The sequence below is a fragment of the Neopsephotus bourkii genome, unplaced genomic scaffold, assembly GCF_033783945.1.
Source record: "Neopsephotus bourkii isolate Nb327-2 ecotype Australia unplaced genomic scaffold, CSIRO-AGI_Nbou_v1 NB_1760, whole genome shotgun sequence".
NCBI classification, from domain to species: domain Eukaryota; kingdom Metazoa; phylum Chordata; class Aves; order Psittaciformes; family Psittacidae; genus Neopsephotus; species Neopsephotus bourkii.
In genome coordinates this window covers 2,995,225-3,018,519 of record NW_026902234.1, presented here as the reverse complement: position 1 = coordinate 3,018,519, position 23,295 = coordinate 2,995,225, and the positions used below count along the sequence as shown (strand labels likewise).

Sequence of the window (23,295 nt, the reverse complement as noted above, 5' to 3'; positions counted from 1 at the left end):
AAGGCCTCATGGTGGTAACTTGGTGATACAGTGCTTTATGCAAATGTTTTACAGTGATTTCTCTATCCATATCTGTATCTATAACTTAGTAGAGGCCTAAAGTCATCCCAAACCGGGATTTCTCCCTTCATACACTCATAATAATGATCTCTGTGAATTATTTTGCACTGAAAAATTTCAGTATTGATAAATACCAAATATTTTTGCCCTTGGGCATAATTACCCACCTAAAATATACATTAATGAATGAAAATTTTCCCAGAGATCTGAAAGACCAGAAATTGATTGTCCTTCAAAGTAAGTGAAAATCATATTTCATCTTTGCCAGCTACCTTCAGTAGACTTGGAGTCAGCCCCGAGTAAATGAGATACGTGGACATTTGTTCTTCAGTAAAAGATTTGTGCTAAAACCAGTAGAATCTGAATCAATGGGAGGATTTCTGTATAAATCATCTTTTTCCATCTTTTACTGTTTAATTACATTTATAGTTAGAGAGTGAACGGTTAGAACAGGTGTCCAAAGTGACGCTAATGAAAGACACCATTGATTCTCTGGAAACTGAGATGAAAAGATTGGCAAGAAAAGCACTGGACTCTGAAGCTGAGCTGAGTCGACGGGAAGCTGAATGTGTTTCACTTAAGTAAGTCAATGTATTTAATTGCATTAGTTTGTTGATTAACGTCAGCCTATGTTCATTTGTTTTCATAACTGTTGTATAGCTCAAAGGCAAAGGAATTTATGATAGCTGTTCTTATGAGCCATCCTTCTTTTTGGAATGAAATTGGTTTCCTAGTTGCTTATTTATATGTAAATGTTCTCAGCTTGTTGATATTATGATACACTGAAAACCATCTTCAGGGAAAAAGTAAAATTCACTCTAAGAGTTAGGAGCTTTCTATTAGAAGCTGCAGAGATGGATGTTTTTTGGTAAATTGAGTTTTTTTTCTCTGATTTCTTATTATTTTTTATGAAAGCAAACAAACACATAAAATAATGAGTGTCATGTATAGTTAGTTTCAAACATTCTTTTCTTATTCTTGGAGCTTTTTCATGAGAGGAAATAAAACTGAAGCCTTGTATAAAGTTTGTAGCCTGCTGCTCAACTGGAGTTCCTAGCCATGTTCAGAAGCATGTAACTGGGACTAGACTCAGTTGAAGCTGTTAGGGATTAAAGCACAAGTCAGTGATAAATCACAGTCAGATCTTGAACAAGTGCAAGATAAAAAAGGATAATTTACTGACTGGAAGGAAAGATCAATCACATGTGAAGTTTGTGCAGAGAGATATAAGGAACTAGATCACGGACTGAACTAGGCCACAGAGTGAACAGACTGCAAGAGAAGATACTTTGACTTTTTCCTCTTGTATTTCCATAAATACACTTTAGTTAGGCAAACACTCTCTTAAACCTATGTGTCCTTACGAGTGATTGGTGTAGTCAACACCAGTTGGGTGTTGTAATATTTTTTTTTTTTGCTGGATTTTAATTGGTGGTAATACTGGGTGCTAGAATCATTAATATTGCTACATGATTTAAACAGATGACTTGGGTATAACTTGAAATAGGTCAGACTTTCCAATATATGTCCCAAGTCAGGGTTTTTATTTTCATAATTTTTGAGAAGTTCTCACACTTGTTATAAATAATACTTCTTACTTTTCTGTGATTCTTTATAAGAGTATTCAGACTGTAATATGCAGAAATTAAGGTTAACATTAATAAAATATCCCAAGTAGTCTAAAACATACGGAAGAATGTTGCTTTTTTTTAACTTCTACAAGTTTATTGACATTTCAAAATGGAAAAAATATTAATATGTAAATGTCTGAATTCTCCTGTTTAATGCTTCTGCTTTTCCAGTTTATTAAAAGAAAAGACAGAACAGAGTCTTTCAGAGGCTCAGCAAAGCCTTGTTAAGAAAAAATATGAACTGCAAGTTGCTCAAAAGAAAATTACACTTCTGGATGAAAAAAATGGTGAGTGACAGATACAATTTTTATAATTAATTCAACTAACATTCAGGAAGCTAGTTGTTAAATTGCTGCTCTTTTTTTTCTTATGGGGTGAAAGAAAAAGTATTGAATGCAAATAAATACATTTTTTCCATTTTTAACATTCCAAGTGCAAAACATTAGTTTTCTTTTATTATTGAAGGATTTTGCATTTTAAAATTACGTAACCAAGCTCTTGCAAGTAAGCTTCAGTGACAGTACGTTTTGTCAGCTGTACGATGCATGTTGGTATATGGGCATATCGTTTTGATTTATGATCCACTAAGGAGGTGGTAGCACCTCTCAGCACCATAAGATAATGATAATGGAATCAAGAAAACATCCTTTTTAGTATATATCTGATATTGTATGTTGCATGTTTTTTATATTATGGGAGTAAAGGAGGTGCATTAATGAATTATTGTTCCTGTAGTGTCAGGGAATATGTTCTTACTTCCGAAATAGCAACGGTATTGTGTTAGAAGTCTTTTAGTATTTTCTATACATGTAGTTGACATAATCTTTTCTCAAATGCAGTGCTGAATTTGTGAAGGGAATGCAAAGCTAAGCTATAGCTAATTACAGCTAATGTTAGAGCTGACTGATGCTATTAAATATCTTGGGTTTTGTTAATTACAGGTTTCAAACTCAGGTTATTTGAATTTAAAAATTTTGTTTGGGATGAACATTTCATTCAAAGTGAACTTATTTGTGGGTTTTTTCAGTGTTTTGGTTAAGGTGTTTAAGCCAGTCCTGAGAAGGTTAGAGGCAGGGATGTTTTGTCCACATTATTTTGTTTTAAAAGTCCTATACTTCTATCCCAATAGCGGTACAGTAATGTAGGGACCTAGTGTTTGATAGGCATGTCAGTCTATGTCTCACTGAATGCTTTTGGTCATTCCCAGAAAATGCATCTGAGTTTGGGTGTATTTTAAACCTAAAAAAGAATTAAAACATCAGTTCATTAAAGCTGAAAAGAGACTTTTTAGACCTTGTCATCTGAGGGCTCACGTAATCTGACTGAAGCATGTTCTAATCTAGATTTATTAGCATTTTTCATTACTGTGAGGCAAGTCCAGGCAAAGAATCTTGAAATTAATGGAGACTGTATTGTGCTGTTATCCTGTGACTACAGAAATAACAGTGGAAGACGCTGAAGGAGTGGAACTACAGTATAGGTGGGGGGAGAGAACGTACTCAGAGAAGAAAGTGAGGAGGTTTCAACTGCAGTATAAGTAAGAAGAGGATACGGAGTTTAAGATTTGGATAGGGCAGCATAATCATAGAATCATAGAATAGTTACAGTTGGAAAGGACCTTAAGATCATCTAGTTCCAACCCCCCTGCCATGGGCAGGGACACCTCGCTCTAAACCATCTCACCCAAGGCCTCGTCCAACCTGGCCTTGAACACTGCCAGGGATGGAGCATTCACAACTTCCCTGGGCAACCCATTCCAGTGCCTCACCACCCTAACAGGAAAGAATTTCCTCCTTATATCCAATGTAAACTTCCTCTGTTTAAGTTTTAACCCATTACCCCTTGTCCTACCACTACAGTCTCTAATGAAGAGTCCTTCCCCAGCATCCCTATAGGCCCCTTCAGATACTGGAAGGCTGCTATGAGGTCTCCACGCAGCCTCCTCTTCTCCAGGCTGAACAGCCCCAACTTTCTCAGCCTATCTTCATACGGGAGGTGCTCCAGTCCCCTGATCATCCTCGTGGCCCTTCTCTGGAGTTTTTCCAATAGTTCCATGTCCTTTTTATGTTAAGGACACCAGAACTGCACACAATACTCCAGGTGAGGTCTCACAGGAGTGGAGTAGAGGGGCAGAATCACCTCCTTCAACCTGCTGGTCACACTCCTTTTGATGCAGCCCAGGATATGGTTGGCTTTCTGGGCTGCAAGCGCACACTGAAGCTGGCTCATGTTCATTTTCTCATCGACCAACACCCCCAAGTCCTTCTCTGCAGGGCTTCTCTGAATCTCTTCTCTGCCCAGCCTCTAGCTGTGTCTGGGATTGCTCTGACCCAGGTGTAGGACCTTGCACTTGTCATGGTTAAACTCGATCAGGTTGGCATCAGCCCACCTCACAAGCGTGTCAAGGTCCCTCTGGATGGCATTCCTTCCCTCCAGTGTATCAACCGAACCACACAGCTTGGTGTCATCGGCAAACTTGCTGAGGGCGCACTCAATCCCACTGTCCATGTTAGCAACAAAGATGTTGAACAAAACTGGTCCCAACACCGATCCCTGAAGGACACCACTCATTACTGGTCTCCAGCCAGACATTGAGCCATTGACCACAACTCTTTGTGTGCGGCCATCCAGCAAGTTCTTTATCCACCCAGTGGTCCACCTATCAAATTGATGTCTCTCCAATTTAGAGACAAGGATGTTGTGTGGGACAGTGTTGAACGCTTTGCACAAGTCCAGGTAGATGACATCAACTGCTCTAACCCTGTCCATCAGTTCTGTAACCCCATCATAGAAGGCCACCAAACTGGTCAGGCAGGATTTCCCCTTGGGGAAGCCATGCTGGCTGTCACCAAGGACCTTGTTCTTTTTCATGTGCCTTAGCATGCCTTTCAGGAGAATCTGTTCCAAGATTTTGCCAGGCAATCCTAGTGAAATAGGTAGGTGAAGTGAAGTTAAAGAGCCAGGAGACAAGTGAAGAATGGATATTGGCTTGTCCTGGACTGAACCCAGAACACTGGTGGACAAGAATGTGCAACAAGGAGGGTTGGTTGCCGGAAGAGGCTGTAAGTATGAAGCAGCGAGACTGGAAGTTAGTGAATTGAAAAACAGAGTGTAGATGTGGCACAAGAGAAAGCTGGGGCAATGCGGGAAGTCAGAGACTGCAAATTAATGAAGTGGGGGGAAGGCATGAAGAAGGGTCAGAGACATCCAGTGAGGAGAGCTAGTATGAAGTGTGTAGACAGACTGGAAAGATTTTCGCAGTTGGATGACTAACTCAGAGATTTTGGGTAGGACTTGGAGCTATGGACAGAAATCATGATTAGAAATTGTGGGCAGAATACACACAGAATATGTAAGACTTGAACAATACAGAATATTCAGAACTTGAATAATAATGCTGAAAGCAGGAGAAAGATTGGAAGTAAAAGGACATTGAGATGGAAAATATGGTTTTAGGAGTCTTGTATTAGTAGGGAAGTTTAGAATGAGAAACCTTAAAACTTAGGGCTGTCCAAAATGAAGATAAAGCATGAGCAGCTAATAGTATCTTCTTGGATAGGTAGAATTGGAAAAGATGGTTCTAAGATGGAAAGAAATTGTGTGCGTCTACTAGAAAACATTCTCCCATTTTGGAGTCTGGAATGGAACTAGGGGTTTCCAAGTCTCGTGTTACGTTCTTTTGTCAGCAAATTAATGTGTACAGCAGTATAGTCCCCCCATGGCTGTCTTCTATGTGATACATAATAGGAACCCAAATTATGCTTTTTGTTTTTCACACATGTAACTTATTTGGGAGACAAACACTAAGAAGTTTGGAATGTGAGTATTACGGTTGTCTGTACTACTTAATAAATAAACCCAAATTTGGGTGGTTGGTTGGTTGTTTTTAACTTATGGTACTGTTTTTAATTACGCATCATGTGGTATTTTTCTGTAGGAGCCTTTGCACCAACTTCTGCAGAATTTTGTAGGGAGTAAATCAGTGTTGTCTAGTGAAGCAAGCTTGTCTGTCAGATCTTCTCCTTAGCTGAGAATACAGTGAATAAAACAGGTAATTGCAGAAAAAGAAAGCACGTACTGTTAAAACTGTTAAATACTACTATGCAGTATTTAATGATATTGCTGTCTATACATTAGAATTTTGGGGTGATGCACATTCAGCTTTTCAGAAATGCTCACTAATTATGTATATGACCTATTTTTGGAGTGCTTGACTTGATGCTTTGGTTATTCATTTTGAGGAATGTTGAGCACTCACAGCTGTTACAGCAGTCCATAGTTGTGGTTTTTTGAAATGTAATACTTTCTGTCCTGAAAGTGTTGGTCACAGTTTGGGCATCCAAAATAATCAGATAGCGCTTTCAATTGATCTTAGTGCCTGCATTGCTTTTCTGTAAAATGGTGATAACACACCTGTCCTGGGTTCAGCAATAGCAGTCATTTTTCTCCTTCTTAGTAGCTGGTGCTGTGCTGTGTTTTTGACTCTCAGCCTGAGAACAATGCTGATAACACTGATGTTCTTAGTTGTTGCTCAGTACTGTTTACTCTGACCAAGGAGTTTCTGAGTCTCATGCTCTACCAGGGAGGAGTGGAAGCCGGGAGGAAGCAGAGACAGGACACCTGACCCAAACTAGCCAAAGAGGTATTCCATACCACAGCACGTCATGCCCAGTAAAGAATGGCAGGCTGCCACATGCGGCACCTCACTTGGATGTGTCTGTAGTCTTGGAAGCTTGACTACCCTACGTTCTCCTACAACTGGACTTTGAGCTTATTTGGCGACGAGGATGGGATATGAACCTGCGCAGGCAGAGCACAATGGATTAGCAGTCCATCGCCTTCACCACTCAGCCACCTTGTCCCAGTATATAAACTGGGGCAATTACCTGCAAGGGCTAGATCACTGCTCGGGTTGGGCTGGGTATTGGTTGGCGGGTGGTGAACGGTTATATTCTCTTCCCTTGTTATTTCCCTTATCATTATTATTATTGGTGGCAGCAGCAGTGGTTTGCGTTATACCTTAGTTACTGGACTGTTACTATCTCTACCCGTGGGAGTTACATTCTTACAATTCTCCTTCCCATCCCTCCAGGAGCAGGGGAAAGAAAGGGGAGAATAAGCAAGCGGCTGCGTGGTTCTGAGTTGCTGGCTGGGCTTAAACCATGACAACAACCTTGCTTAGAATCACAGAGTAGTTGAGGTTGGGAAGGCACTTCTGAAGGTCACCTTGTCTAACCTCCTTTCACAAGCAGGGCCACCTACAGCTAGTTGCTCATGTCCAGATGATTTTTGAATATCTCCAAGGAAAGAGACTCCATAACCTCCCTGGGCAACCTGTTCCAGTGCTTGGTCAACCTCAGAGATAAAGTGTTTCCTAATATTCAGAGGGAACCTCCTGTGTTCCAGTTTGTGCCCATTGCTTCTTATACTGTCACTGAGCTGACAAGAGTGCTGTTTGCACTCTCCCTTCAGATATTTATGTATAAGACCTCCCTCCTAAGCCTTCTCCAGGCTAACCACTTCCAGCTGTCTCAGGTTTTCCTCATAAGCAAGTTGCTCCAGTCCCTTGTTCATCCTTATGGTCCTTTGCTGGACTCTCTTCAGTATGTCCATGTTTCTATTGTACTGGGGAGACCAGAGCTGGAACCATCACTCCAGATGTGTCTCACAGAGCTGAGTACAGATACTACCTTAATCAACTGGTAATACTTTCCCTAATGCAGCCCAGGATACTACTTCATCTTATTTGCACCCAGGGCACATTGGTGGCTCATGTTCAATTTGGTGTCCACCAGGACTCCCAGCTTTCCTGCCAAGCTGCTGTCCAGCTGGGTGGCTCCCAGTGTGTAGTGGTGCCTGGGGTTGTTTCCTCCCCAGGTGCAGGATTTTGCACTTTCCTTTTTAAACTTTGAGATTCCTGTCAGCCTGTTTCTCCAGCATGTCAAGGTCCCTCTGGATGGCAGATGACGCTTTGGTGTATCAGCCACTCATCACAATTGTCTGTCACCAGCAAAATTCCTGATGGTACTCTCTGTTCCTCAAGATCATCAATGAAGATGTAAAACAAGACTGGACCCAACATTAACACCTGGGGCATATCACTAGTGACCACATGCCAACTAGACTTTGTGCCACTGGTAATCAACCTCTGGGCCTGGCTGTTCAGATAGTTTTGAATCCACCTCACTGTCTCCTCATCCAGCCCACATGTCAACAGCTCATCTCTTGAGTATCTTACGGGAGTGTCAGAAGTCCTACTGAACTCAAGGTAGACAACATCCACTGCCCTCCCTTCATCTGCTAGGCCAGTCATTTGATCACAGAAATTTGTCAATTGGTATCTTCCACTGGGGGAAGCCATGCTGACTACTACTGATGATTTTCTTGTCTTTAATGTGCCTGAAGTGGTTTCCAGGATTAGCTGCTCCATCAGAATTTTCCTTAAAGCTAGGTTTGAACACTGTCTTCTTAGCAGGTTCCAGAAGCATACATCCAAAAATACAAGGTGGAAATTTGAGTGCCTTTCATCTCGTGTTTTGAAACAAGAAAAGCTTCTGTGGAAAAAATAGAATGTGAATATATGCTATGATGTACCTGAAAGACTGAGCTACAGATCATTTTACTTCTGATGTTTTATCTCCTGGAAGTGGTTAACAAGTATCATTCAATGAGCCCGATTACACTGGTATTTAAAAAGTAATTTGCAGCCTGCATGATTTTTATGAGATGTAAGGCTCATGGTAAGAAGGGTTTCTGTAGTTCTCCTCTGTGAATGCAGTGCATGTAGATCAAATAAGGATTAATTCTCTAACCATTTAAAGGTAAATGTAGTGTGTAACACCTTATTAGCTGAATGAAGACAGGGAGAGACATCTTTTGGAATTTGATTTCGTAATGAGTAGATTGCTTTTTTCATTATTATCTTTGCAATTTTAAGTGGTGTTAAAACTTATAATTGCATTACTCTCACTTTTATATGAAGTTGGTATGAATAAAAATATTATTTAAGAAAAAATTACCTAATATCAGGATATCAATCTCTCTTACTTCATCAGTCTGTATGCTATAGTCTGCATATTGCTTCTGTCTTATAGTAATTCTGTTTAAGCCTTTATTATAATATCTAAGAAAGTTATTTTTAATGACCTAAAAATTTGCTGTTTAGTTAGATGATTTTTTTTTTTTTGAGCCAAGTAATTTAATATCAGTTGGATTACTTGTGTATTTTTAAAAGGTACATGCTTCCCTGTTTTCTTGAAGGGGAGATATTGCCATGTTCTTTTATACTTTAGAAGTGTACCAAAAGAATTTTTATTTCAAATGGGTTGAATTAATACAAATGAGACCTTTCTGATTGTTTCCAGATAACTTTTCAAGACAAAGTCTTGTGCAACAAGAGGAGATCTGTGCTTTGAAAGGAACAGTTGCGAAACTCAATAAAGAGAAGGCATCTTTGCAAGGCTGTGTGGAAGAAGGAAGAAAAAAGATTGCTACTTTTGAGGAAAGCCTGGCAACTAAAGTATGTTCTAACATGTAAACAGTCACAAAAAGTAAATGGGTAAAGGATCTGCTGAGTCATCACACTTATATTGTCATCTACAACAGTGCTCAGTGCTGACCTAGTTCTGCTCCAATTTCAAGACAACAATAAAACTTACATTGACTTCAACAGCAGTAGGTTTGAGCAGTGTTGGTCATCTCATATTTGGTGTTTTGTATGGTTTATACTCCTCAAGAGAAGAGACTTCAATTACTTTTTTTCTGAACTGAAGAGTAAATTAGCCAATTAATATTTTATCATAAAATTTAGCCTGAATTCTTCTTTGGGGTCCACTGATATTAAATATGCAGGGTGCTAGATAATATTGCCTTTGTTGTCACTGAAGAAGCACCTGAATTACATTCCTTTCACCTTAAGGTATATTGCACAGTGTGATTTCAAACTATGTAATGAAGCTGCTAAGTTCTTAGTTCTGAAACATTATTTTTCACTTCAGCTAAAGGCACCTGGATATTGATTTAGGATAAAAGAAAAAGATACGGCAGGAGAGGCTAAAATCATATTTCTGTAAGCACTGACTTTGTGTTTTTAGAGCTGTAAATTGTGAAATGGTGTCCATTTTAGAGAAGAGATGCTGTCTCACGTCCCCTGTGTCTTCAGTGGAAGAAATTTTCTTAGCCTATGTTTCTTTTAATATCTGTATCCAAAGACAAGGGAGTAAGTAATAAACTTTGTGATGGAATTCTTGTTTTATCATTTGCAAACTACCAGAGTTTGGTAGTTTATTCATTGTAGAAAAGTTGTGATAACACATCTAATAGGTAAAAGACATTATTTAGTTTTGAGAGTGTGAGCCAAATGCTACCTTTACAATCACAAAGGATTGAAAGAATTAATTAAGACCATTATACTCTGCAAAAGATAATATTTGTTCCTTTATTTGCCAAACTAGTTTATTGGAATTTTCAGCTCTAAACAATACATGATGAAACTTAGAAAACCACGGTCCATTTTGCACTAGTTAAATTAATCAGTCAGCTGAATAAAAGGAAATAGAAAGAATATTGTTTTATATTTTTTTTCCATTTTATACTGAGGAGTGGCAAGAGTTGTATTTTAATTTTGTATTTCTTTTCAAGGAGAAAGTAATTGCAGATTTCAAGATTCTGGTTTCTGAGTTGGAGAGTTCCATAAAGTAAGGATGAACTGTAAGACCATTATCAAATTTTGAATAGCTTACTAACTCAAAAACTGAATCATAGGATGTGCTAATGTATAAATATTTTTTACTTATTAAAAATTAAAATGTTACAGCTTTGTTTCATGATTTGCAAACTTAACCAATGGAAGAGCTATCATTTGTATTAGGTTGGGCAGTATTGTCATACCTGAAGGATTTTTTTTATTTGCTGTATAGAAAATCTTCTGAAGCACTTTGTATCTGTGAGAAAGATACCACGACTTTGGATCAACAGCTACAAGAAACCACCAAGGAACTTGCGCAGGCTAACAAGAACAGAGAATCATTAGCTCAGGAGAATGACAGGTTACAAGAGCATCTTTCTAGTATTAAGCAAGAAATTCAGGTATATTTGTACAGAAAACCCTTGACTAAAAAGGAAAATGGTGCATTTTTAAAGTAGTGCATAGAATTGCTGGCCCTCATCAAAAGTAAATCTGCAGACTAGTTTTTAAGCTCATTTATCAGACTGATTTTTCCCCTTATTTCTCAGCTCACTTGTATAATGAGGACCAGCTATTCTTATGTGATGGTTTGGATGTTTATCTGAGGAACAGCTAATTAATGCTTTTTTTGATCTTCAGGTAAAACCAATGTGGCAGTTATAACTATTGCTTATAAGGAAAAGTACTATAAAGAAGGCAGTATTTCTTATACTGCACTGTCAGTGGCCTAGAGTTTATAAAAGCTTTTGAATTTGACTTGCTAATAATTGAACACAGTATACATTCTAATAAGATTCAAAACTTTGGCAATAATATTGTATTTAAGTTCCTTTAAAGTGGCTTTTGTATAAAAGATGCTGGAAATATTTGGTTATATTACATTATCTACTGTGGTACTTATCTGTGTGCAGTTCCTAATGAAAGTAGTTAAAATACTTACAACTGAAGTGCCACTTCATGCACACACAATGCTTATGCATCAGTGTGTTTTCCAATCATCTAGAATTTAAGCTTAAATACTTGTAGAAAGTTCATCACTATGTAATGTTCTGTTTTTCCTTTTTTTCTTCAACTTCTTGCCTTCATTTAGGTCTTTCTTCTCTGCACTTTTTCTACTGCTTAGGATGTCACGGAAAATACTTTATGCTCCTCTGCCTTTCTGTTCCTTTAGAAACCAACCAGTTTTGAAGGAGCAAATTAATTTCACCTGATGTTAGGTATATAAAAATTTTAAGTTATTAAGGCTCCCCTTTGAGTGAAGTTATTAAGGCTCCCCTTTGAGTGAAGAAAAGTCCTCAAGAAGGAGATTGACCCCATCCCGTCAGTTTTTAAAGTGATTCATTTTACCTGTCTCCCTTCATTAGAGAGGAAGCATAGCTAACACAGATTAGGTGCCTAATTCTGCACTGCAAATATTAGGTAAGACAACTCTCATTCTAAATAACTATTCTCTCAAACATACTAATAATTTCTCTTTGGTGCCTCTTTGAGTATCCTAGAAAAGTCAAGGTTCATAATAGCCTTCGCCACCAAAGGTACTCCAGGGAATCACTATTCTTTACCTTCTCTCAGAATCACAGTTGATACTGATGAGGTCAGCTGCTACAAAACACAGCCTCCTGTTGCTTTTACCTAGTTTTGAAAGCTTTGTGGTTTTCTTTGTAATGCCTGGATGCTTTTAGAAGCAGTTAGAAACAAAAAGTCTTAGCCTCACAGGATCAATTACTTTTTAATAGGCTTGTCTCTGTAATATGTATTTGTTCCTCAAGGTGCTTCCATTAATTTAGGTGACACTTGAAATATTTAAAGTGGCATTCTCATTTCTTCACTTGGGCTTACTGGAAAAGTTCAGAGACTTCCAGACTAGCTTTCTCAAAAACTGACAGCTTTTTTTTTGCAGGAGGAATAGGGGTTTCTCCATAGCATTCTCCACCCACAAACCCTCCACACCTTCACAGTATCACAGTATGCTAGAGATTGGAAGGGACCTCAAAAGATCATTTAGTCCAATCCCCCTACCGGAGCAGGAACACCTAGATAAGGTTACACAGGAACGTGTCCAGGTGGGTTTTGAATGTCTCCAGAGAAGGAGACTCCACAACTCCCCTGGGCAGCCTGTTCCAGTGTTCTGTCACCCTCACTGAGAAGAAGTTTCTTCTCAAGTTTAAGTGGAACCTCTTGTGTTCCAGTTTGTACCCATTGCCCCTTGTCCTATCATTGTTTGCCACTGAGAAGAGCCTGGCTCCATCCTCATGACACTCCCCCTTTATATATTTATATACACTAATAAGGTCACCCCTCAATCTCCTCCAAACTATAGAGACCCAGCTCCCTCAGTCTTTCCTCATAAGGGAGATGCTCCACTCCCTTAATCATCTGAGTTGCCCTGCGCTGGACTCTCTCCAGCAGGTCCCTGTCCTTCTTAAACTGAGGGGCCCAGAACTGGACACAATATTCCAGATGCGGTCTCACCAGGGCAGAGTAGAGGGGAAGGAGGACCTCTCTCGACCTACTAACCACCCCCCTTCTAATACACCCCAGGATGCCATTGGCCTTCTTGGCCACAAGGGCACAGTGTCGGCTCATGGTCATCCTGTCGTCCACTAGGACCCCCAGGTCCCTCTCCCCTACACTGCTCTCTAACAGGTCGTTCCCCAACCTATACTGGAACCTGGGGTTGTTCCTGCCCAGATGCAGGACTCTACACTTTCCCTTGTTATATTTCATCAAGTTATTCCCCGCCCAACTCTCCAGCCTGTCCAGGTCTCGCTGGATGGCAGCACAGCCTTCTGGCGTGTCAGCCACTCCTCCCAGCTTAGTGTCATCAGCAAACTTGCTGATAGTACACTCAATTCCCTCATCTAAATCATTGATGAATATATTAAATAATACTGGTCCCAGTACCGACCCTTGAGGCACTCCACTAGATACAGGCCTCCAACTAGACTCCGCCCCATAGACTACAACTCTCTGGCTTCTCTCCTTCAGCCAGTTCACAGTCCACCTCACTACCCGATCATCCAGACCACACTTCCTCAATTTAGCTGCGAGGATGCTGTGGGAGACTGTGTCAAACGCTTTGCTGAAGTCAAGGTAGACCACATCCACCGCTCTGCCATCATCCATCCACCGTGTTATTTCCTCATAAAAGGCTACGAGATTGGTCAAGCATGACTTCCCCTTGGTGAAGCCATGTTGACTGCCCCTCATAACCCTCGTATCCTTGATATGCCTTAAGATGGCACCAAGGATAAGGTGTTCCATCACTTTCCCAGGAATGGAGGTGAGGCTGACTGTCTATAGTTACCCGGGTCCTCCTTCTTGCCCTTTTTGAAGACAGGAGTGACATTTGCTTTCCTCCAGTCCTCAGGCACCTCTCCCGTTTCCCAAGACTTGGTAAAGATGATGGAGAGCGGTCTAGCAATGACCTCAGCCAGTTCCCTCAGCACCCGCGGGTGCATCCCATCTGGACCCATGGATTTATGGATGCCCAGATTGCTTAACTGGTCTCTAACCCATTCCTCATCGACTAAGGCAAACCGCTACATTGACCTGACTTCATCTGAGGTCTCAGAGGTACAGGGCTCTTCAAGACTGCCTCCGGCAGAGTAGACAGAGACAAAGAAGGCATTCAGTAACTCTGCCATCTCTGTATCTTCTGTCACCAGGGCACCCGTCCCGTTCATCAGCGGGCCTACATTGCCTCTGGTGTTAGTTTTATCTGCCATGTATTTGAAAAAGCTCTTTCTGCTGTCCTTGACCCCTCTCGCCAGCTTTAATTCCAAGGAGGCCTTAGTCATCCTAGCTGCCTTCCTACATCCTCTAGCAGCAGCCTTATATTCCTCCCAAGTGGCCAGCCCTCCTTCCATGACCTGTAAACTCTCCTCTTGCACTTGAGCATACCCAGCAATTCCCTATTTAGCCACGCAGGTCTCCTGACCCTCTTCCTCGACTTCCTACATGTCGGGATGCTCTGATCTTGAGCTCGGAAAAAGCAGTCCTTGAATGCCAACCAACTGTCTTGGGCCCCTTTACCTTCAAGCAGCCTAGCCCATGGGAGGGCTAGGCTGCTTCTCCCAGTTCATGCAGTTGAGTGTTCTAGTAATTTTGTAAGGAAGAAAAAGTTTCTGAACAGAGCAGTTCAAGACAGCCTTTCTGCAGTTTTTTCCTCTTTCTGTTCTCATTCTCAAGTAGTAGTTGTGAGAAATTCTGTCCCTTCTCCTCATACTTGTGCCTTTATTTCTCCCAATTAGGAGATAACCACTTAAGTAGGTAATTCATTTTTTTTAGCTGTCTTCTGCTTTTTCAGATGTGGGCTTTTGAGAAACAGTAACATGTAAAAGAGCGGGAGCTGAGTCTGAGCCCTGCTCCTTAAATGGGGCAAGCTCTTTTGTTGTGACCATCTAGCTCCTACATAAACCATCTGTATTTTCCTTTTTGCCGGCTACATTCATTTATTTGCCTTTTTCTTCTTCTTAAAAAGATACAGCATTATTTGTAAGTCAAAGAAACAAAATATTTTTGACAAATGCAAATTTTGTTTATAGAAATATACATGGTTTAGTTTTTATGTAGCCTTTAAATAATGAGTTAATAAAGCCATAGGCATTAGATATGCACTAATGCTTTTCCTTTTTTAAAGGTACAAACATTATACATTATGAAATAAATCTTTCTTCATAGGTACTGCATAAAAAACTAGCAAAGTACCAAAATGAGCTTGATGATCTGAAGTTGAAAGCACAGGATTTAAACACAGATATTGTCAGGCTGAAGGATGTACTGAAGTCTAAAGTGAGTATATGGATTAAACCTGTTAATAAAAGCTATTGTTTTAACTAAAAATAAAAATTTAACAATAACTCCGTGGAAGAATTTGCTTCCTAGCCAAAACTTATTTGCATTCTACTAATATGGATTTATTAAATACATTTTCTTAGCTGTTTTTGCAGCATGCAAGTAATGCAGTATATTAAATAGTGGTTTTATATACAAACACATATATATGCATGTGTGTGTTTATTAAAGTTAAAAATGCAAGTAGTGAATAATGCAGAGACTTGGAACTCTTTTGTCTTTATTACCATATGGGATTAATTTAAAAAGATATTTCTGCAATATATTTGTATACATCATATTTGTAATGTTAATCTAGCCATTTTTAACAGATGTCCTTTGAGCATTAAAACGTGGCCATCTTGAACAAAACACTGGCTCCTGAGAAGTCTCTTAAAGTTTTGGCTAAATGGCAAACTTTTCAGTGGAAAGAGAACATACAGTATCATGTCATACGTGTAGATCTGTACATATCCCTATATTGTGAAGCTTGCTGTAAATTATTAAACAAACTTTATGTGTTAGGAGAGAGAGAACTGTGAGCTTTTGGAGAATTACCACAAGGCCCGTGAACAAGGACAAAGTTGGGAAGCAAAATGCCATCAAGCAGAAGCAGATTGTAGCTCTGTTAGACTGGTACTGATCAGTGCAGAGTCTGAGAACTGCAGGTTGAAAGAGAAAATGGATTCCCTTGAAAGAGTGATGGAGCAAGTAAGTTGAAATTGATCTTTCCATAGTTCATAAATCATAGTGAAATGATCTGGCAGTATTTTAAGCTGGCAACTGTTTAATAATGCCACTTCTCATATTTAGAGATATTTGCAACAGTAAGCCGTACTGTTTGAGTTTATTTAATGACATGACTAGAACTCCACTAGTCACACTTGGAAAAAAATCTTAAAAAATAGTTGCATATTTCAAGGAAATAAATATGCATTATAAATTACAAAATGCTCTCATGTGTGGAATGACAGGAGGCATAATGTTGCACACAACTCCACAGCATGCCTGAAACATACCTAGTGCTTTACCACCTTTACATTTCTGTCCCTGCTCTTCTTGCTTCTACATTTTCAACCTTCTTTTCACTGCTTTAGTTGTTCCAAAGAGCCTCTTCTCACCTGAAAATCTGCAGAACTCAGAGAGAAATGCACAGCGTGGCTTTAGAAACACTTTACAAACATACAAACTATCATCTGGTTTTCAACTGTTACAGTTTTTGTTGCAGATCATCTCTGCTTCCTAAATATCATACAGGCGAGGAGGGCTAGCCATGCACATTGGATACTCAAAAGGGACTAAACTGCTGCTGTTGAGAAAGTGAATAACAACATAACAGTAGCAAAACAACACAGGAAGATTGTGTGGCAGATTGATATTTAAAAAATATAATAGAACTGGTACTAGTTTGTACAGTGAGCCTCGAATAGAGATTTCATAGAATCATAGAATGGTTTGGGTTGGAAAGGACCTCAAATATTGTCTAGATCACCTTGAAAGATATCTCGGATTTTACATGTAGTCACTAAGCAAGCAGAATAGCTGAAGTAGTTCGTTAGCAGAGAAATTTGACATGAACTTTAAAATACTTGACTATTTTAGGAAGTATCAATATCTTTTTAATAAATCTCCTTAATTTTCCCTGAAAATCAATTTTGGTTGAGCTTGTTTTTTACAAACCCTACAAAATTAGTGTCTGATAGGCAATTTTTAAAAACTCAGCTTGGATAGACTCTGAAAAATTGTTCATACATACTCAGATTACTTAGATATTTCCAGTGTGATTCTATCACTGTCCCATCCATCCTCTGTTCCAGCTGAGTTTCTTGTTCTTTACAGACTTCTAGCATTCTTTTTTAACCTTTATGCCTTTTCCAAACACCATGGGTAAAGCTGCTAATTTTTTCATACCTTTCAATCAGCAGAGTTTTATCAGCTATGTGTAACCTTCAGATAGGGCTTTTATTTTACAGAGTATTCCAATGCAGAAGTCTGCAGTACTAGATTGCAGCATATATATATATATTAAAAAATGGAAACTAAACCTGATGCTGGATAATATTGTTCTTTCAGTGTTTCTAATACTGTTTATTTTCCTATAACTTATGTTGTCTACAGTTTTCAGTATTCTTTTGTTCTGAAATACAAAAGCAGAATATCAAAACTGTTTATCAGCAAAAGAACTAGATTTTTGATTGACAGAAAATTGAATCTTTCAGACTGAAGAAGCCTTTTAGTTTAGTACACAAAAAGTTTGAGTTTTGCTTTGCAAATTGAAAAATATTCTCTCCTCTCCCCTTGGCCTATGACCTGAGTTCTCTCATATCTTCTTTGTTTGAACACACAAATGGTTCACACAAAATGCAGATATTGGATTGTTATACCAGGTGTCATTTCCTGCACTTTGCCTCAGCAAAATGTAAAACTCCTTTAATGACTGTCTACAGAATCCATTGATCCATATATTTCATATCATTTTGTCATCAGTATCAAATGCATTTATATTCAGATATATGCATTGTGTGAATTTATAAATCTAACACAGGATTTCGACTAAGGGCAAATACAACACTAATTATCCATCTTAGAGTGAGGGCAAATTTTGGTCACTGATTCCAGACTTCCTCTTTTTTTTTTTTAAAGGTTATTCTAATATCCAGTGATGCTAACTAACACACCTAAAATCTTTAAATCTTTGTTTAGCTGCAGAGCAAGTGTGAGTCATCCTATTCTGAAATAGAGCTGCTGAGAAAACACCTGGGAAATGAAAGAGCAGCTATGAAAAACCTGGAATCTTTGCTTGTGTCCAGTCGTGAGAAAGAACTTCAGGCACAGACAGCAAAGCAAGAAAAAGACTCTACAATTCAGTTGCTCAAGGAACAGCTTTCTGCAGCAGAAGATAAACTGTGAGTAAATGACCAGGAGAATATTGCAGAGTTCTTTTTTCATTCTTCCCAATTCTATAGGCAAACAGATACGGGTTTATGTCTAACTGCATTTTCAAATGGCCAATGTATGTTGGTTACCTTAAAAGCAGAAAATAACAAAAACCTTCTTCTGATTCCTCAGCTATACCCTAACACACTTTTCTGTGTAGTGTTATATTTCACTCAAAAAATGTTCTTGATCTCATTTGGATGGTACAGTTGCCTTTTAATTTTGGATAATCATATTTCTTAACATACCTGGAGGATTATGGTTACTATCTAATTAAAATGTATGGGCTTTACAGTACTGTGCAGGGTCAAGATTTTACTCAGCTCAGAAACAGAGCAGCTCAGCTAGAGTTGGAACTGGATATGACCAAAAGACAGCTGGGGACTGAGCGCACTGAAAGGCAAGTGTGTGTTTTTGTATTGTGTGTCATGCATCTAATTGTGAAATGCAATACAGTACTAAGACTAATTAGTAGGATAAACAGCAAAATTTAGCTTTGCTTTGCCGTACATCTCCTGTGTGTTCAGAGGCTATTCATGTCGCTAAATTTAGTCTGTTCAGCTGTCTAAATTAGCTGTCTAGGTTCCTTTTCTAGCCAACAGAATGAGACACTGAGATAAACTGCCCTCTGGAACTGACGGATTTACAGTGGGATGGATTGCTTTCCTGAACATGCTCATCTGTCTTCACTCACTGATACTGATGCCTGTCTTGATCTGTAGTGGAAGTATAGGTGACTAGTTGGCTATAAATGTGATTTATTGTCTACTAGTTTGACAATATGAATAGCAACCTTTGGCTACACCTGTACTAGTGAACTAATCCAGGTCAGAGCATTGACTTGAGGGGTACACACAATGTATACTTGTCCATACAGTTTAATTGTCAGTACACTGGGGTGATTTTGGCTAGTAGAAGCCAAAATTCTACCACGTACTACTTGAGGCACAGAAAGTGTTTGGGATGGTTCCCAAATGGCAGTATGGACAAAGTAATGTGGGCTGGTTGGTTTGGGTTATCTTGCTGCTGTTGTTGTGGGGTTGTTTGGTTGGTTTGGGTTTTTTTTTTTTTTGTTTGTTTGGTTGGTTGGTTTTTTGTGGGTTTTGGTTGCTTGGTTAGTTGTTTTGTGGGGTGTTTTTTTATGGGAAGAGGATATGTACAAGCTGTTTCATTTGATTTGGCTACAGTGCCAGAGAATAGTTGCTGGCCTGCTTCATGAGTGAGTTTATCTATGTAGTCCTGGTGTCTTAAATAGTTTTCTTATCTGTGAAACAGTAGTACTTCTCTATTTCATGGATATATTGAGTATAAAATATTACAGTACCTGGCATTATTTTGAGTATATAAATGAGATGGCTAAAAGAAGCAGTTTGATGTGATTGTAGCACAGGTCTGAGAATCAGGTGTCTTGTTTAATTGTAGTAAACTACTCTGTTATTACTCCATTTTTTCATAAGCAAGGATGAAGGTTTTGAAGGGGACATCTCCATACCTGAGGTTAGACCTTTTAAAGATGCATTTCTTAAGTGTCTCATTGTACGTTTCAGTTTCAAATTAGATTCTGCTTTACCCTGAAGTCATGGCAAAAACTGCAGAACTTTTGGATTAGATACACAGATCATTTTAAAAGCTGTTATCATTTGTGTTTACTCAGCTCATAGAGTGAGCTAGACTGTATACAAATACAGGAGTGCCTTTGTTTTAAAAGAAACTGTATCTTCAGACTGTTGTTTCTCTACTACCCCTATATGAGTGCATCCATCTCATGGCATATGGGTGCTCCTTGGTAGGGACTGCAAGTGTTTCTTCTTAAAGTGTTTATTGGCAGAAAGCTGAATCAGCTTGCATACTTAATTTCTTCTCCTTGTTAAGGATAATTTGCTACTTGAATGGTTACTTATAGTTGCAATAATATCAACACTTAGTTTACAGTTGGTTATAAAGCAAACACTAGAGTGAGCCTATGTTGAGGCAAAGATTGCCAGTTTTCATTCTTGAAGAGAATTTCTCTTCAAGAGAATTACAAATGTAATTAGAATCATAGAATAGAATCATAGAATTCTGCTCCCGTGAGACCTCACTTGGACTATTCTATGGTTCTATGAATAGTTAGGGTTGGAAAGGACCTTAAGGTCATCTAGTTCCAACCCCCATGCCATGGGCAGGGACACCTCACACTAAACCATCACACCCAAGGCTCTGTCTAACCTGGCCTTGAACACTGCCAGGGATAGAGCATTCACAACTTCCCTGGGCAACCCATTCTAGTGCCTCACCACCCTTTCAGTAAAGAACTTCCTCCTTATATCCAATATAAACTTCCCCTGTTTAAGTTTGAACTCGTTACCCTTTGTCCTGTCACTACAGTCCCTAATGAAGAGTCCATCCCCAGCATCCCTGTAGGCCCCTTCGGATACTGGAAGGCTGCTATGAGGTCTCCACACAGCCTTCTCTTCTCCAGGCTAAACAGCCCCAACTTTCTCAGCCTGTCTTCATACAGGAGGTGCTCCAGCCCCCTGATTGTACTCATGGCCCTTCTCTGGAGTTTTTCCAGCAGTTCCATGTCCTTTTTATGTTGAGGACACCAGAACTGCACACAATACTCCAAGTGAGGTCTCATGAGAGCAGAGTAGAGGGGCAGGATCACCTCCTTCAACCTGCTGGTCACACTCCTTTTGATGCAGCCCAGGATACGGTTGGCTTTCTGGGCTGCGAGCGCACACTAAAGCCAGCTCATGTTAAGTTTCTCATCGACCAACACCCCCAAGTCCTTCTCAGCAGGGCTGCTCTGAAACTCTTTTCTGGCCAACCTGTAGCTGTGCCTGGGATTGCCCTGACCCAGGCATAGGACAGTTACCTGAATTGTTTTGGAAAGAACAAATCCAGGCTCCATTATGCAGTCTGTAAGTCAATTGCAAAAACAGTATGCAGAAATCTTAGATAGCAAAGACTGAAAAGTTCTCATATAAAAATCTGACATTAGATTGAGCTGTCTTTGAAAGGCTAGAGCTTCATTTATTTTTTTTTTTTTTTGTCTTTTTCATAAAATCAAAACAGTGTTCCTTCAATGTCCTGCAAAGGGTACAAGGATTCTGTTTCTTTTCTGGTTTTCCTCAGAAAGTCATGCTTTACAAGAGCAGGTATCTATCTGTCAGGCTCACAAGGAAAGGTGTTAAAGCGTCAAGGTGGCTTCTTACAGCCAATCTGTTTTTCTGGTTCTGGCAAGTTAAAACCAGAAAATTAGCCAGAGAGGATAAAAACCTATCATTAAAGTCAGTATCATGATAGTATGTAATGGAAGCAGCAGATGTGAGTACTGACTTTTTTTGTTATTGTTAAAGAAGTGGGTAGATAATATCCTTGTTCTAACACTGATTTAGCTAGCTGTGTTAATTTACTGCCTTGGCGCAGAATGAAGTAATACTTCAGATTAGGAGGTGGAAGTGCCAACACTGTCAGGCCTTGAATGAACATCAGCACAGTGGTACCAGGAGGTTTAATCCATCTATATGAGTTTTTCTTTAGCAGTTAGGAAAACCACCTCCCCATTCCTCCGATCCTCCTGACTGCAGAAGCAGTTTAGACTCACATGGGGACAGCAAGTTTGATTTATTGCCCTGTTCTGATTGTGGTGACCAAGCACAGCGACTGTCAGTCAGTTTTGCAATGTAGTATCAGATCCCACATACTTCCTCCTTGTATACCCAGATGCAGGAGTTACGGATTGATGTAATACCCAGGCCCCACTCTTTGAAGTCAAAATGACTGGACTACTATTTTGCAACTTTCCCACTGGGCAGTACAGCATCTCTTAAATATCCACCAGTTTCACAGCACTTCAGGTAGAAACCAGTCTACTGGCCTTACCAACTCAAACAGCGCAGGAATACTGCAATCAACACTGTTAATATCATTGCTGATTTTAGTGATTGTCCTTATTTTGAAGACTAGTGAATAATGTTAAGGTTAGGCTTTTCCTCCCTGGAGATTTTTACAGTTTTTAAGAGTTTAACCTGCAGCAGCCATGGCTAGCTTCTCTCTTTTAGGGAAAACAGACAATGAGTATGTAGAATAAAATCTGTCTAAGGGAGTAATACAGAGAGTGTCTTCCAGAGAAGTGTATGATGAACATCACAACTCCTTCTAAAATAAAATTAAAAAGCTGAAAATCTTAAACAGTAAAAATAATCATGTTAATGACTGTGAGATAATTTTAATGATTTTTGGAAAGTGCTTAGTCTCACTGTAAAATAATATTTATTTAGGGAGCGCCTTGTAAAGGAGCTTCAACGTCGGAATCGTACGATCTCATATCAGTTAAGCTCTACATTAAGAACATCATCACCTGAACATTCCTGTCAACCATTGCCTGATTGGTCTCCAGGCTGGTCCCTAGAAGAGTAAGTGGTTTAACAGCATTTAAGTTCCAAATACTGAGAGGGGCAAAATAAATAAATAAAAAAATAAAGGGGTAAACTCTGCTATTTCTTGTTGAAATAATGACTGAATTTCATTGCTTCAAGTAAAATTACAAGAAGATTCAGTACCACAGTATTTTGATGATACTCCTTTTATTTTATTTAGCTGTATCAAATAGCAACTACTTACACTTCAATGCTGTAGTCATAAATTCTTCTAACAGTAATAAGAGAATACTACCGAAATTCTCTACATAATTTGCCAGTGCAGGTGTAGAAGTATTTTCATCTTTCCTACATAAAAGCTCTTAACTACCCAGCCTTTCTTCTTTTAGTAGTTTTCCACATAGTTTTTACTCTATATATGTGCATATTTTACAAGAAACACAATGCATTCTAAAAGTGTTCAAATACCTGTAACCCTGAGGAGGCGCAAGCCCATCGTTCCTTTTAAGAATCAGTGAAATGGAGCCTCCACAATATGCAGGTACTCCCGTGTCAATTTTGGTCTCAGCTTACTTTCATATTTGGTAGCTGCATGCCTGTTGCATCACACATTTTTGGTAGATTGATGGCAGCCTGCATTAAAAAAAATGCAGAAAAATTTGCAATTCATGACTTCCTGGAAAAAATCTGTGCTTTTGAGGTGGTTATGTACTTCCAATATGAATTTTGTTAATACTTTGTAAACTGAGAGTATTACCTTTGGCACTTGGTTCATCTTCAT

At 39.2% G+C, this 23,295-nt stretch overlaps 1 protein-coding gene across 2 annotated transcripts in view; it reads left to right on the top strand.

Annotated features, from left to right (window-relative positions):
- The window catches only part of TSGA10 (testis specific 10), a 37,661-nt gene that overhangs the window by 11,230 nt on the left and 3,136 nt on the right, over positions 1–23,295 (top strand). For both annotated transcript variants that reach the window (XM_061377926.1, XM_061377924.1), the window contains exons 8-17: positions 490–641; positions 1,863–1,978; positions 9,056–9,210; positions 10,332–10,387; positions 10,610–10,778; positions 15,061–15,171; positions 15,739–15,924; positions 17,917–18,119; positions 18,446–18,554; positions 22,420–22,550. In XM_061377926.1, coding sequence (XP_061233910.1) covers positions 490–641; positions 1,863–1,978; positions 9,056–9,210; positions 10,332–10,387; positions 10,610–10,778; positions 15,061–15,171; positions 15,739–15,924; positions 17,917–18,119; positions 18,446–18,554; positions 22,420–22,550 — 1,388 coding nt within the window. The remainder of the gene's footprint in view (positions 1–489; positions 642–1,862; positions 1,979–9,055; positions 9,211–10,331; positions 10,388–10,609; positions 10,779–15,060; positions 15,172–15,738; positions 15,925–17,916; positions 18,120–18,445; positions 18,555–22,419; positions 22,551–23,295) is intronic.